Genomic DNA, 16,090 nt, shown 5'->3' with positions numbered 1-16,090 from the left:
ATGAAAAAAGGTATGCACTCTATTCAGCTTTGCTGAGGTTCTTCATAATGAATTTTCTATTTTATGACCTATTATAAGTGTTTTATAAGGATGTTTTAAGAATTTTTGATACCTGTGTTGCAATCGTTTTAATTAACTACGCAAATAAAAAAATGATGACTTCTGACTTCTTCATTTTATCCAGATAATAAGAAATTAGATGCAGCTGAGATTGAGTGGCCGGTCTGTTGAAGGACATCTCAGTATAATTTATTGCAATATAAAATAACATTAACCCAAATAAAAAGATTGATCCTTAGAACTTCAGCCCTTTACATTGTAGGAAAATTCACACGTAGGCTGGATCTGACGAAAAAGACATCATATTTTATTGTAATTTATTTAAAGAGCTAGAAACGTGAATGGAAGCACTCTGAGGACATCTGACCCAATGAGAGGTAGAAGAAAAGAGGGAGAGGGGGAGGACCATAGGAGGGCCAGGTAAGGAAGTTAGGAAGAGAAGCAAGCGGGGGAGGTATGGGGTTGTGGGAGGAGGGAAGTGAGAGAGAGGGGGGGCGGGAGATGGGAACAGGAAGGAAGTGACGTATGATGGGAGGGGTGTATGGTAAGGGAATTGAGAGAGAGCAAGGTAAGGTGAAAGAGCTAGCGATGGAGAGGCTAAGAGAGGGAGATGCGAAAAGGAAGGTGTAAGAATGGAGTTTATCAAATGATGCAAAAAGGAGAACTAAGTGAGGGAAGGGGCATTGTGAAATTAGAGCTTTGGGTCTGTAAGAAAAGAAAGCAAAGACGCATGACAGAGGGTGAGGAGAGGGTGGAAGTTTGGGGATCAGAGTTAATGCAGATGTAAACAAACACATGTAGCGCCTCCAAGCCGCAGGAAGCTGCATGAAGCACAGTAGCCATCTCTGAGAGAGTAAATCCTTCTCTGATGATGCACCTCACCCTCCACATTAGACTTGGCCACCCTTGCAATCACAGGGGCCAGGCATCCATGGGCATCCTTAAGAGGGTGTCACGCGAGGAGGACAGGCAGCCGTGGGCATCCTTAAGAGGGTATCTTGTGAGGCGGGGCCAGGGCTGCTGCAGGTGGGTCCCCGCTCTACCAGGTGGTCAGGTTGGCCACAAGATGTTCTCCGTCTGAAGGCTTGTAGTCCCCGGCTCCTGGAGGACAAAGAAAAAGGACAGCTTGTAAAGGGGCGCCTTCTCTCTTACCTCTCCAGCCCTGTCTCCCCACCTGCCCCCACGCCGTGCCCCCACCCTCCCTGGGGCAGCTGCCAGTGCCAGGATGAGGCCAGATTAAAAACACACACTCACTTACAACCAGGAAAGACCCATCTAGGACATGTATTGGTTTCAGGCTGCCAGACTTCCAGGGAGGAGACTTTCCAGGAAAAGCAGACGAGTGTCCATGTTTGGAACAAATCAGATTGTCTGTGATGATGTAGCGCCTACCTGCATATTTCACAAACCCGCCGCTAATAACTGAAGAATCAAAGCTCACTTTGGCGGCCACGTTCACCTGTTTATGGCACAGTGTTTGTTTTAACAGATTGGGCGTGCGATTGAAGTGTTTGGAAATGTGATGGAGATTGTTTGGGAATGTGAGGAAGGTTGGGAATGTGATGGAGATGATTTGGGAATGCGATAGAGGTAGTTTGGAAATATGTTGAAGTTTGGGAACGTGATGGAAATAGTTTGGAAATGCGATGGAGATTGGGAAAGTGATGGAGATAGTTTGGGAATGTGATGAAGTTTGGGAACGTAATGGTGATAGTTTGGGAATGTGATGGAGAAAGTTTGGGAATGTGACGGAGATAGTTTGGAAATATGTTGAAGTTTGGAAACGTGATGGAAATAGTTTGGAAATGCGATGGAGATTGGGAAAGTGATGGAGATAGTTTGGGAATGTGATGAAGTTTGGGAACGTGATGGTGATAGTTTGGGAATGTGATGGAGAAAGTTTGGGAATGTGATGGAGATAGTTTGGAAATATGTTGAAGTTTGGGAACGTGATGGAGATAATTTGGAAATATGTTGAAGTTTGGGAACGTGATGGAAATAGTTTGGAAATGCGATGGAGATTGGGAAAGTGATGGAGATAGTTTGGGAATGTGATGAAGAAAGTTTCGGGATGTGATGGAGATAGTTTGGAAATATGTTGAAGTTTGAGAACGTGATGGAAATAGTTTGGAAATTAAATGGAGATTGGGAAAGTGATGGAGATAGTTTGGGAATGTGATGAATTTTGGGAACGTGATGGTGATAGTTTGGGAATGTGATGGAGATAGTTTAGGAATGAGATGAAGATGGTTTTGGCAAGTTATGGCTGGAGACTAAGCGGAACATGATTGTTGTGTACCATAAACAACTTGGTCTGCTGAGCAACACTGAAAAGATGTGTGAGTTTATCTGAGATGCTGCAAGAGTAACTCAGTGAGTAAAAGACACTTTAGAAGGAAGTTGCACTGTGGAGATCTAGCGTCCGGATACCCTCACAGGTGAACAGTAGTGCTTGACAAATCAACTAATTGATTGATTGATTGGCTGTGGACTACAATAGATTTTGTTTGACCTTCCAATCATATTTTTCTGCTACATATCATCTTTCCCTTCAAGCACATCACATGACACACCTTGAGAGCGTTGGTGTTGTATAATCTGATACTAAGATTGAAGGCTGAAAAATGGCGCCAATTTTTGAAAATATGGAGGGTAGAGTCACCCGAGCATGAGTGCACTGTGAAGACAGGGTGGATATTCTAGGTGGGTCCTGCTGGTTTTCATGTACTCAGTAGAAGAAAGGCAACACCAACGACAGGTGGTGGCCTAACTTCTTGTAGGGAATAGACCTGTGGGGTAGCTCTGTCTCAAGACACGAAGCGGTAAGTGGGACGTGGACAGCGGTAAAGCAGGCGCTGTCGCCTGGTATTGTTACCAGGTCATATGTAGTGTCTTCCTTGCTTATGTCAACTACATTGCAGCAGAACTGGGCCTATGCACAGGGCGCGCCCATCCCAATTGTGCCTTCCTCCACATCATCGGCAGATAATCCCATAAATTCTGCTGATTAGAAGAACACGCCTTTAACACAGCTCTGGTCATTGCACAGCTGCACCAGACGCCACCCTGTTTACGTGACACAGCATATTTCAGTCTTTGGAACAGGGCCTACTTTACTTGCCAAAGAGCACACAAGTGTTGTACAAAGAGTCCACCTTAGAGAGTGTTAGGGAGGTTTGGAGGAAAACTGAGAAGAGGATCTGGAATAAGCTAGAAATGGAGCATTCAATATTTGCCTGATTTCATACACTGTGTTCTCTTATTTGTCTCTACACATTTCCCTTCCATCTCTCAGCCTGCTCAACCTTCTCCACCTTTCGAACTTCATTCCCTCCTTTTTTTGCAGCTCCCTCTTCCCCCTCTTCCTACTGGTTATCTACAGTCTTACACCTCTTTCCTGGTTCCAGAGGTGTAGTTTCATTTAGCACACACAAACACACTGCTCCTACCTGGAACCAGAAGGGCGGACTTACCGATTACCCCAAGGCGCACAGCACCTGCATGGTTCCAGAGCAGTGTTCCCTCAATTCCTACAGACACCCCATTTTTACATAGGTCTGAAGGAGTAGTCAGCTTCAAATCCGCTGCTGGAAGTGCACAGCTTCCCCAGCCAGAGCTGTGCCCCCCCCCATCATTACCTACAAGACTATAGCCCATACCTAGATCCAGACTGGAAGCGGGCAGAGGTCAAACCCCTCCTCAAGAAACCAACGGCCGACCCAACGAACCCAAAAAACTACTGGCCCATCTCTCTCCTCACCTTCATGGCCAAAGTCCCAGAGAGACTCGTAAACGCCCAGCTGACCAATTTCATCGAAGAGAACTCCATCCTAGATGCCTCCCAGTCTGGATTCCGCAGCAACCACATCACTGAGACCGCCTTCCTCGCCGCCACTGACGACATCCACATACTAACACATCAGGGACACACTGCGGCCCTCATCCTTCTGGACCTCTCTGCAACCTTCGACACCGTCTCACACCGCACGCTCGCAGCCAGACTTCACGATGCGGGGATACAAGGATCCGCCCTCGACTGGATCCAATCCTTTCTCTCCGGCAGAACCCAGAGGATCAGACTCCCTCCCTTCCTCTCCGAACCCACCAATGTCAACTGCGGAATACCCCAAGGATCATCACTCAGCCACAAGTTCTTCAACATCTACAAGGCACGCCTCGCCGCCATCGTCAGATAGCATGGGCTCAGCATAGTATCCTACGCCGATGACACCCAGCTCATCCTCTCACTCATGAAGAATCCCAAAGACACCAGACTCTGCTTCCATGAAGGAGTGAAAGACGTCGCAGCTTGGATGAAAGATAGCTGCCAAAAGCTCAACTCAGAGAAAACCGAGGTCCTCACCCTCGAACCCTCCACTTCGCCTTGGACAACACCTGGTGGCCCTCCGCCCTCGGGAATCCACCCACCCCTACAGACCACGCACAAAACCTCAGCATCATCCTCGACTCCTCCCTCTCCATGAACTGCTAGATCAACGCCGTCGCCTCCACCAGCTTCAACTGCCTGTGCACTCTCCGCAAGACCTTCAAATGGATCTCCCCCCGAGTAAAGAAGGACCGTCACCCACGCGCTCATAACCAGCAGACTGGACAACGGCAACGCCCCATACGCCGGAATCAACAGAACTCTTCTACACAAACTCCAAACCATCCAAAACGCAGCAGCCAGACTCGTCCTTGGGACACCCCATCATAAACACATGACCCAACACCTATGAGACCTTCACTGGCTCCCCGTCGAGAAGAGGATCATCTTCAAACTCCTCACCCACACCTACAAATCCCTCTACAACATCGGACCCAAATACCTCAACGAGAGAGTCTCCTTCCATGTACCCAAGAGGAACGTCCGCCGACCTCGCCCTGGCAGAAGTCGCCCGCATCCGCAGAAACAGAGCAGGCGGGCACTCAGTACCCATACACATGTGGCACCTACTTTGTCCCAGGCAGGACAGTAGCTTCAATCCCCAGAGTTTCACGGCTCATACATGACTTGACGTGGGTGCTCTGCATCGATACCCACATCCACATGCGCCTACCAGGATCCAGAGTGGTAGTCGCAACTCAGTACCCACACACGTGTGGCTCCTACCTCGTCCCATGCGGGATAGTAGCACTCAATCTCTAAAGGCTTACTGCTCATACAATACTTGGTAGGGTGGTCTCCCTCAATACCCACATGCACATGGCTAATACCTGGATCCAGAGTGTAGTAGCACTCAGTACCCGTACCCGTACGGCTCCTATCTCATCCCATGCGCAGTAGTAGCACTCAATCCTCAAAGGCCCACAGCTCCACCTCCAGGGCAGTAGACTCACTCAGTACAGACACACAGCTCCTACCTTGGCCCAGATGAATGGTCCATGTGAAACTCCACAGAGAGCGGGCACTTACCCTGGTTCAGAGGGGTGGTCCATATGGAACTCAACAGAGAGCTGGCACTTACCTTGGCCCAGAGGGATGGGCCATGTGGAACTCCACAGAGAGCTAGCACTTACCTTGGCTCAGAGGGATGGTCCATGTGGAACTCCACAGAGAGCTGGCACTTACCTTGGCCCAGAGGGATGGGCCATGTGGAACTCCACAGAGAGCTAGCACTTACCTTGGCTCAGAGGGATGGTCCATGTGGAACTCCACAGAGAGCGGGCGCTTACCTTGGCCCAGAGGGGTGGTCCAGGTGGAACTCCACAGAGAGCAGGCACTTACCTTGGCTCAGAGGGATGGTCCATGTGGAACTCCACAGAGAGCTGGCACTTACCTTGGCCCAGAGGGATGGGCCATGTGGAACTCCACAGAGAGCTAGCACTTACCTTGGCTCAGAGGGATGGTCCATGTGGAACTCCACAGAGAGCGGGCACTTACCTTGGCTCAGAGGGGTGGTCCATGTGGAACTCCACAGAGAGCGGGCACTTACCTTGGCTCAGGGGGGTGGTCCATGTGGAACTCCACAGAGAGCGGGCACTTACCTTGGCCCAGAGGGGTGGTCCATGTGGAACTCCACAGAGAGTGGGCACTTACCTTGGCTCAGAGGGGTGGGCCATGGGGAAGTCCACAGAGAGCTGGCACTTACGTTGGCCCAGAGGGGTGGTCCATGTGGAACTCCACAGAGAGCGGGCACTTACCTTGGCCCAGAGGGGTGGTCCATGTGAAGCTCCACACAGAGCTGGCGCTTACCTTGGCTCAGAGGGGTGGTCCCACTCAACAGCTGCCAGTAGGTCCTCTCAGTGTTGCTGGCGGCCAGTCCATTAATGGAAACAATCGAAGGTCCCCAGCTGGTCTGCTCCACCTCGAAACTGCAAAGAGAATTTAGGAGGCAATGGTTATCAGTCCATGGATACCCACAGCACCTCCACCAGCACAGCACTGTTCATAACTGAGGGTACTGGACGGCTGGCTTCTAACAGAGGTGGCAGACCACACACACACACGCGCACACACACTCAGAGACACACACACACTCTCTCTCATGCTATCTCTGTAGGAAGCTGGCTCTGTACTTACTACACCAAAAAAGGGTGTAGTGTACACAGAGTCCAGCGAGTCAGTACGGCTTGGACCTGGGTTAGGTAGCATCGGGCAATGTCTGAATATCTATTAACTGATCCATAAATACACTGTGGCAAAGACAGGGACTGTCTTTGGGGTTTATGGACCTTTCCACAGCTTTTGATCAGTGAACACATCAAAGCTGTGGCCCCTTTTGCTTTCATTGGGGGTGGAGCCAGCATTAGTTTCTTTTATGGCAGACCTTCATAGGGAAATGTTGACGTTTGTTGATTCACAAATGAGGGTGTTTGTCCGAAGAGCTTTCCTATCACCCGTGGAGTACGACAAGGTTGTATTCTGGTCCCATTTTTGTTTACCATCTACATTAACAGTCTGGAAACAGCACTAATGGAAGCTCAGAGTAAACATCCCAGGGAGGGTTTGTGGGCAATCCTTATTTCAAGGACTGCATTAGGCTTCCAATGCTTCTTAGATTCTTACACATCTTTTATGGGGGGCTTGGATCAGTCCGTAAACTCCACAAATTCTTTTACCATCAGGTTGGTGGTCAAGCCGGTTAAATCTAGGATTCATTTTTGTCAGAATTGCCCAGGTGGACTTTTTTAATTACCTGGGCGTCCTGTGTGATGACAAATCCTCCTGGAGCCCTTCCCATTATTACAAGAAGTCGGCTCTCGCCAGGTTGTGTGGAGCAGTAATGGATTTTAGTTCACGGGTGGGTAGGAAAAATGTCAACACCCTGATCCAGGGGATGTATGACATTACAACGCATGCTTTTACCACGCATGCCTTTACATCGCAGTTTTTACAACGCATGCTGTTACAACTCATAGCGTTAAGGGGTGTTGGATATTGAAAAGTTTAATTTACTATTCCAACTCCAGTCCCCGTGGATAGTAGGGAAGGTGTTGGATAGTAAATTAAATCTATTCCCTATCCTAGAGCGCCCCCAGCGCTATGCGTTGTAATGACATGCGTTGTAATACTTGCGTCGTAAAGGCACTGCGTGGTAAAAGTTGGGTTGAAAAGGATGTTCCCTGATCCAGGTGTATAAGGCAACTCTTGTTTCACTGGTTAGTAATGGTAGTGACATCTGGGGGTATCAGGATTGTGACCGGACACAACAGGACGAAAACAAGTTTCTTGGGCGGCTGCTAGGTGCTCCACCGGGTACCTCCACATTTACAGTCCATGAGGAACTTAGTAATAGTTATACCTCAGATCTTCTCAAACTTTTCTTAAGTTGGATCTGTATCTGGTATAAGAGCAAACCTATATTGAATAGAATGATCATTCAAGACTGTCTTACCTTAGACAACCGTAAGATAATCTCATGGTAGAATTATATAAAGTCTGCATTCTTAGACCCGGGTCGACCCAACCTTTTTACGCACCCAGAAGGGATCGCTAAAGATGACTAGCAGTGGGTCCGACAAAATTTTCTAATGCAGGTATCAGCTAACCGTGAGGACACTGAGTTTCGTAAACTGCCTGTTCAGGCTTATCGCCCGATCCAGGCAGTCAGCTCCCGGGAGCCTTACCTCAAGTCAAGTCAAGTCAAGTCAAAGGCATTTGTAACGCGTACATATCACGTCCAAAGAGTCTCATGGCGCTAACCTCACCAACATCTTTTATCCATGTTTAGGATGAATGCGTTCCTCCCAGTGGTTAGTTTTCCTAAAGGATGGGTGGCAGGTGGTCGTTTAGGCAACGGTGGGTGTGATGGTTGTGTGATGGTTCCTCGGGGCAGTTGTTGCTGCATGTCGTCATGTTTTGTGGTTATTACACTTTGCCAAGGAAAAAGTATTTGATTTCAGTCCTGAAGGAGACTAAATTCACCCAAGTGAGACCATCCATGCTTTTCCGTTCCATCCTGGAGCATGTTCGCATATGTCTATTGTTGGGGTACTTTTTGAGCAGTGTGGTAAAAGTTTGAGGTGCCTGGCCATAATGATTCCAGTGTTCCTAAAGAATGTCTTTTGTGTTTATTGGAACCTGTATATATTGGATTATCTGGTACCTGCGAATAGGTCAACTCGATTTTTTTATATTCTGTATTGTGAGCCAAGTATATATTTTATTGTTTTTAACGGTGTTTTTATAATGTTTTAAATCTTTTATGGTTAATTATTTAACTGAATAGAGACATTTTCTTCCTCTTCTTCTAGAGGATTTAGTGAGTCTTTAGGACGAATCAGTGGGCGTGCCCCTGCAGTCAGTGACCATGTCAGATACATCAGCAGGGCTGATCACTGAGGTTCAGTAAGTGCCCAGCAGGGCTCTGCAAGAATTATGCATACTTTTGTATGTTTTCTCCAAAATTAACAGCAATGTCACACAACTATGTTATGTTACAGGTTTTGTATAGCGCACAGCTGCCCCAGCAAAGGGGCGTCCCAGCGCTAACTAGCAGAAGTTGGATGGCTACTAAAAGATGGCAGGGCCTATTGCAAATGGAAAAGGTGTGTTTTAATGGCCTTGAGGAATGCCAGGTAGTTGTTAATGCTACAGATGTGAGCAGGAAGAGAATTCCAAAGTTTTGCAGCCAAGGCGCGGTAGAAGCGTCCTTCTAAAACAGTGTTGCAGAATTCGGGGAGCATGCCCCAGAAACAGTTATATCTGAAAGAGAAATCAACAAGTGACAGACTAAATCATCTGCAGAAATCAGCAGTCCTGCTGCATCAAATCACTTGTTGCCAGAAGTTAATACCTCTCTTCGAGGAATAAGTGAAGTAGTTTCTCAAAACAGGGAGTGACACAGAAACTGGTAGTCCTGTTGGAAATGTAGGCTAGTCCAGGAGTAAGTTTGCCTGGCTACCATCGTGACCAGAGCTGATCCGCCTTGTGTTTGCAGTCTGACTGCACCAGGACCCCTCCCCAGTGATTGAAGTGAGTGGGAACTAATTGGAACTGAGGGTCTCCGTTATACTTTGGTACGTGAGGCTGACAATTAAACGGCAGCCTGGGCCCGCCTCCACCAGCGGCATAAGGGCCTGTCAACCAATGGTATACGTCCCAGCTTCACAAGCGTTGAATGTTCACTAAATGTGCTCATGTCAACACTCTGAAGGACTTTCTGTAAAAATGTAGGGCCCGATTCACAGAACTAACTCAACACAAAATCCTAAACTTACTACTTTTTGTATTCACAGAAGTTAGGATTTTGTCTTAAGTTTGTCTTAAGACAGACTTAAGTTAGGATTTTGTCTTAAGTCTGTCTTAAGTCTGTCTTAAGTTTGTCTTAAGACAAACTTAAGACAAAATCCTAACTTCTGTGATACCAAAAGTAGTAAGTTTAGGATTTTGTCTTAAGTTAGTTCTGTGAATCGGGCCCGTAATGCCTGCCCGGCCATTCGGCGTATTTTTTGTTTTACAGAAATAAATCACCAAGTTATGGATTGGTTCCTGTAAAATACAATAAAAGTGCTCTTGACACTCTAAGAGTGTTCGTCCAGCGTGTGGAGGTCATTGTTCTCTGTTTGCATCTGCTGCTCCTGTTATAGTGGTGGCAAACAAAAATAAACAGTGCTACAAAGCCTGACCTTAATATGGCGGCCATCTGATTGCTGTCAAGCCGTCAGCCATGCAGAAGATCAGCCACAGGGAAGAAGTTTATGTTGGCGGGCAGTCTCCCCCACCTCCAATCGAGATTTACGACACAGTCCTATTTACTGCCACCTCTACCACCACCGCTTTTACTCTTAAAATGTCTGCTGCAGACAGTTTACCCCGCCATTTTCACAATTCTGGTAGGTCTACTCAACCGCTGCCTCCGACCTGACAATCTATGACTAAAGTCAATCTGCGAAGAACAGAGCTCCTCACCCACCTGAAATTATTTGGGTCCATTTCCTGTGCTTTCTCCATGACATCCAGTAGCGTGCATCCCTCGGGCACGGTGACGTTGATGGAAATGTTGAAGGCGTGGTTCACGCCATCAATGATTCGGTAGTTGACGGTGATCTCGCTGTGGTTGGAAATGGGTGGAGGGGCCGGAGTGGAAACAATTGGCAGGTTGTCTGTCAAGAGAGAATGAGATGAGAAACAACCTCATCAGAGGTGGAAGAGATTCAGCAGAGAGTTTCAGTAATTTAACCCCTTCGCTGCTGCCGTCGGCCGTTGGACGTCGCGCGAGCTACCTCCCTGGTGCTGCGCACGTCTAACGGCCGACGCGCCGCACCCGTTTCTTCGAATGTTCAGCACTGGCGCTGAACGTTCGAAGCAGATAAAAGGGTTAAACCTGAGCTCAACCCCTGGTAGCTATAACAGTGAGCAGACAGACGTAACCGAAGAAAATGTGTAAAGCATTTAGTAGTAACAGTTGAAAAGTTGAAAGACAACACAATACAAATCTCACTTCAATTTATTAACATATGGCATATTTTACTTTGACAAACTGACAGCAAAATAGCAAAAATGCAATAAGGGGTAACGGAAATATGAATTTTTAAAGTTTGAATTACATTTTCGCTCCAAAAAGCGCCAACCACAGGCAAATAGTTATTCTAGACCAGGACAATGGCCAACTGGATTGGAACGGAGGTAGGATACAAGGCCCAGGTATGTCCAGATCAAAGAACTACCTTCGGACTTAGAAATGTTTCTGTAAAAAAGGTGATCATCAACAAATAGATAGCAAGGCAAGTTGCAAGGTAGATCTGAGTCAGGGTTCAATGATGGCAAGTTGCTGAACAGCAGTATCCTGTTGCAGTCATCAATTAATTCAGGAAAGGTCTGGAAGGGCTAAGTCTGGCATTCGTGTCCAGAACGATCTTCATGTAGATTGGCCTCGGCTCAGCGTCACTCTCGGCGAAGTCCTATGCATTCTAACTTAGAATGTCAGATCTTCAGTAGGGCAAACCAGCAAGTTGCATCTAACCGACAATTCAACGACGATGGCTTTGGTTCGATGGTGGTCAGAAGAAAAGTTTGCAAAACATTTCTAAGTCTCAGCTTTTGCAATTTAGGCAGGAGGAGTACATTAAAACACCAGCCAAGGGTTCCAGGAACTCTGGAACAGCACTTGGATGTCAGGACCAGAGCAGGTCAAGTTGAAACAGGTCAGGTGGGCTCTTCAGGAAAGCTCCAATTTTTGCAGCTTCTGTGACCCTGTAGCACAAAAGGAGGTCAGCCAATTGATTCCTGGAGTTAACTTCTTGGTCATCAATACATGTGGGAGCAGGCCTTGCTCTTAGGTTTCTCCTCACAGGTCATAGCTGTTGCAGTCCTTCTTCTGTCTTCCACAGGTCCAGCAGTGTTCTGAAGAGGATACCGGGTTTGCCACATGTATGCCCAGTGCCAGCCTAAGTGTGGTAGAAACTCCAGGCCACTCCCTAACCAATGAGGCCAATGGTTCTAGGGGTGACCCTCCAACATTAGCATTTCTTCCCTGTGCCGAGCTCCCTGTGCACAACCAAGGTGGTGGCTATAATGGTGGGCAAACCCTCCCTTGTGGTCCCTCAAAGTCTATTCTGGAGAAGTTCCTCTCCCACTGGGAGAGGTGCCTGGCTGGCTAGCAGGACAATAGAGGGGGCAGTCCTGGTGAAGGAGTATTGCCCCAGGACTGATTTAGAGTGGCCACCGCTGTGGGCTGTGAGCATATTCTTTGGTGTTAGTCTTGCTTGAATATTACATCCTGCTTGACAGGTCTGCTGAGTTTATATAAAACATTTGGGGTACACTTCAATGGAGGGAAGCAGAATACCAAAACACTTTGGGCCTCATTACGATGTCGGTCAGAAAGCATTCCGACCGACTCGGTATCATAATGGTTTCCAACCGAATTGGATTTGGGGATTCAGACTCCCATTGACTTTAATGAGAGCCTGTTTTTCGACCGACATAGGCTCCCATTGAAAAAAGTGAAGTGGTGGTCATGGAAAACCTTGCATGGTTGGAAAGAGGGGACCCATGGGTACCCCTATGGGCCCCAAACAGAGGTCTCCAGGTGAAGGAGGGCCTGCTACTGGACCCCAAAGTTGGATTCTGACAGCCGATTCGTTTCAGACAAGACGATTCGGAAAGGCTGTCTGAAACCAACATCGTAATGCGTCAGTTGGAAATGCGGTCCAATAACCTGTACGATTCAGTTCTGACTGAATTGGTTTCTACGGATCCCAATCGGAACCGAATCGGAACGACCAAGCGGTTTCCAACTATGGTAATCGGTTGGCGGATGTGTTTCCGAATCAGTCGTATTCAGACAAACCGAATGCTGTTTGGTGCGTTTCCGACCGACATCGTAATCGCCCCCACATGTGCATTTACTGTCTGATTGTTGAAAGCCAGCTGTGTTTCTATCAGACTTCTGTTTTTGAGTTTGTTGGGGATGCACACAAAGTCTCCTGAGCCCAAATATAGCATGGCCACGGACTTTGGCCATCTTGAAAATGCCGTAAGTGGGTAGGATTAGCCTATTAGGGATGCCCATTGGTTGGGGCATCTTCAGGGATCATTCCAACCAACTAGCTTGTGCCAGGCATAAATGTGACACCTTCAAGCACCGACTTCAGAATACTCCTGAACCTGTGGAAGATCAGACGAGGACCGGATCTGCTGTCTGAGACCTGAGAAGAAAAACAAAACCTAGACCTACTCTCCCTCTGGTACACAGGACAAAGAAGTGGACTCCAGTGATCATAAGACTGTGCTAATGATAGAGTTACAGAGACACAACAAGCTACAAGAGGACTTTTGCAGCAACTGCCCAGCTGACCAGTTGCAACTGGACCTGGAGTGGACACTACTGTTCTGCCTCTGTGTGCTACCCAGTGAGCCTCTAAGTGCATCTCCTGAGGTCCTGTTTTTTTTTTTAGAAGTGTGCTCCTGCGGTGGATTGGAACGTAAAGGACTAAATTCAGAAGGTAAAATGTTTGACCAAGGTGAACCTGTTTATTATATCCGACCCGCACTCTATTGCAGTCAGTGCAAAATTGCACTTATGTTCTTTTATACAACGACTATCGAATTTTAATTGACACTTTGTGGTTCTTGGAGCTATGCCTTCTTAAAGCTTTAAAAACTCATATCTCCGGATCCCATTATTGGATTTTTGTAATTTTTATGTCATTATTTGTATTAAAGTGTTCTCAATTTTTATAATTCATTTTTTGATTATTTTTTTTGCAGCTTGACTTTCTTACAGGGTTAGTATTGCAGACATATATTATACACATTGCCTCTAAGCTAAGCATGTCTGCTCTGTGCAATAACTACCAGGTGGTTGAGCTCAGGTTTAATTAGTGACATTAGTGGTTCACCCTAACAAGGAATGTGATTATAACTTGAGGTGGGTACTTATACCCTCTCAAATAATAACCTGGTTTCCTAGAGTTGCCCTGAGTATCCTATCATTTTCTTCTTCCTTCCTTCCTTCCTCTCCAAGCTCCTCAGACACGAGGTAACCTTTACCTGGGCAGAGGTATGGACTGCAGTCTTTGGATGCCCTCAATTAGGAAGAGAATGAAAGCTGTCTGGCACCAGGCCAAATTTCAATCATTGCAGGAGTCTGGTAATGTGAAAAGGGCAGGCACAGGTAGACAAGTAGATCCCATGTGATACCAAATGACTAAGTGTAACCAATAGCCCATGTGTGAGGCCTGCAGAGTACAGAGGGGGTGAGTAGAACAGAGGTGAAATCAGCAGAGTACATGTGAAATCAACAGAGCACATGTGAGTTCAACAGAGGTAGCCAGTAGAGTAGAGGTGGGATAGGCAGAGTGCATGTGAAACTAACAGAGCATGTGTGAGACCAGCAGAGTACAGGGAAAGTCAGTACAGCAGAGGTGAGATTAGCAGAGTACACGTGAAACCAGCAGAGCATGTGTGACACCAGCAGAGTACAAAAGAAAGAGGCAAGTAACCCACAGGTGAAACTAACAGAGCATGTGTGACACCAGCAGAGTACAAAAGAGGCAAGTAACCCACAGGTGAAACTAACAGAGCATGTGTGAGACCAGCAGAGTACAAAAGAGGCAAGTAACCCACAGGTGAAACTAACAGAGCATGTGTGACACCAGCAGAGTACAAAAGAGGCAAGTAACCCACAGGTGAAACTAACAGAGCATGTGTGAGACCAGCAGAGTACAAAAGAGGCAAGTAACCCACATGTGAAACTAACAGAGCATGTGTGAGACCAGCAGAGTACAGGGAAAATCAGTACAGCAGAGGTGAGATTAGCAGAGTACACGTGAAACCAGCAGAGCATGTGTGACACCAGCAGAGTACAAAAGAAAGAGGCAAGTAACCCACAGGTGAAACTAACAGAGCATGTGTGAGACCAGCAGGGTACAGAGGAGGCAAGTAACCCACAGGTGAAACTAACAGAGCATGTGTGAGACCAGCAGAGTACAAAAGAGGCAAGTAACCCACAGGTGAAACTAACAGAGCATGTGTGAGACCAGCAGAGTACAAAAGAGGCAAGTAACCCACAGGTGAAACTAACAGAGCATGTGTGACACCAGCAGAGTACAAAAGAGGCAAGTAACCCACAGGTGAAACTAACAGAGCATGTGTGAGACCAGCAGAGTACAAAAGAGGCAAGTAACCCACATGTGAAACTAACAGAGCATGTGTGAGACCAGCAGAGTACAGGGAAAATCAGTACAGCAGAGGTGAGATTAGCAGAGTACACGTGAAACCAGCAGAGCATGTGTGACACCAGCAGAGTACAAAAGAAAGAGGCAAGTAACCCACAGGTGAAACTAACAGAGCATGTGTGAGACCAGCAGAGTACAAAAGAGGCAAGTAACCCACAGGTGAAACTAACAGAGCATGTGTGACACCAGCAGAGTACAAAAGAGGCAAGTAACCCACAGGTGAAACTAACAGAGCATGTGTGACACCAGCAGAGTACAAAAGAGGCAAGTAACCCACATGTGAAACTAACAGAGCATGTGTGAGACCAGCAGAGTACAAAAGAGGCAAGTAACCCACAGGTGAAACTAACAGAGCATGTGTGAGACCAGCAGAGTACAGGGAAAATCAGTACAGCAGAGGTGAGATTAGCAGAGTACACGTGAAACCAGCAGAGCATGTGTGACACCAGCAGAGTACAAAAGAAAGAGGCAAGTAACCCACAGGTGAAACTAACAGAGCATGTGTGAGACCAGCAGAGTACAAAAGAGGCAAGTAACCCACATGTGAAACTAACAGAGCATGTGTGAGACCAGCAGAGTACAAAAGAGGCAAGTAACCCACATGTGAAACTAACAGAGCATGTGTGAGACCAGCAGAGTACAGGGAAAATCAGTACAGCAGAGGTGAGATTAGCAGAGTACACGTGAAACCAGCAGAGCATGTGTGACACCAGCAGAGTACAAAAGAAAGAGGCAAGTAACCCACAGGTGAAACTAACAGAGCATGTGTGAGACCAGCAGAGTACAAAAGAGGCAAGTAACCCACAGGTGAAACTAACAGAGCATGTGTGACACCAGCAGAGTACAAAAGAGGCAAGTAACCCACAGGTGAAACTAACAGAGCATGTGTGACACCAGCAGAGTA

General features: G+C 47.1%; 1 protein-coding gene across 1 annotated transcript in view; it reads right to left on the bottom strand.

Moving 5' to 3' along the window:
- Nucleotides 1-380: 380 nt before the first annotated feature.
- LOC144819490 (transcobalamin-1-like) overlaps nucleotides 381-16,090 on the bottom strand; it is an 89,612-nt gene continuing 73,902 nt past the window's right edge. The window contains exons 7-9 of the mRNA XM_078677374.1: nucleotides 10,419-10,608; nucleotides 6,257-6,375; nucleotides 381-1,161 (exon numbers count right to left, since the gene is read on the bottom strand). Coding sequence (XP_078533500.1) covers nucleotides 1,100-1,161; nucleotides 6,257-6,375; nucleotides 10,419-10,608 — 371 coding nt within the window. The 3' untranslated portion in view covers nucleotides 381-1,099. The remainder of the gene's footprint in view (nucleotides 1,162-6,256; nucleotides 6,376-10,418; nucleotides 10,609-16,090) is intronic.

The sequence above is a fragment of the Lissotriton helveticus genome, chromosome 1_1 (assembly GCF_964261635.1).
Source record: "Lissotriton helveticus chromosome 1_1, aLisHel1.1, whole genome shotgun sequence".
Taxonomy (NCBI): domain Eukaryota; kingdom Metazoa; phylum Chordata; class Amphibia; order Caudata; family Salamandridae; genus Lissotriton; species Lissotriton helveticus.
The sequence above is the reverse complement of the archived record's forward strand: the minus strand, read 5'-3'. Positions and strand labels throughout refer to the sequence as shown.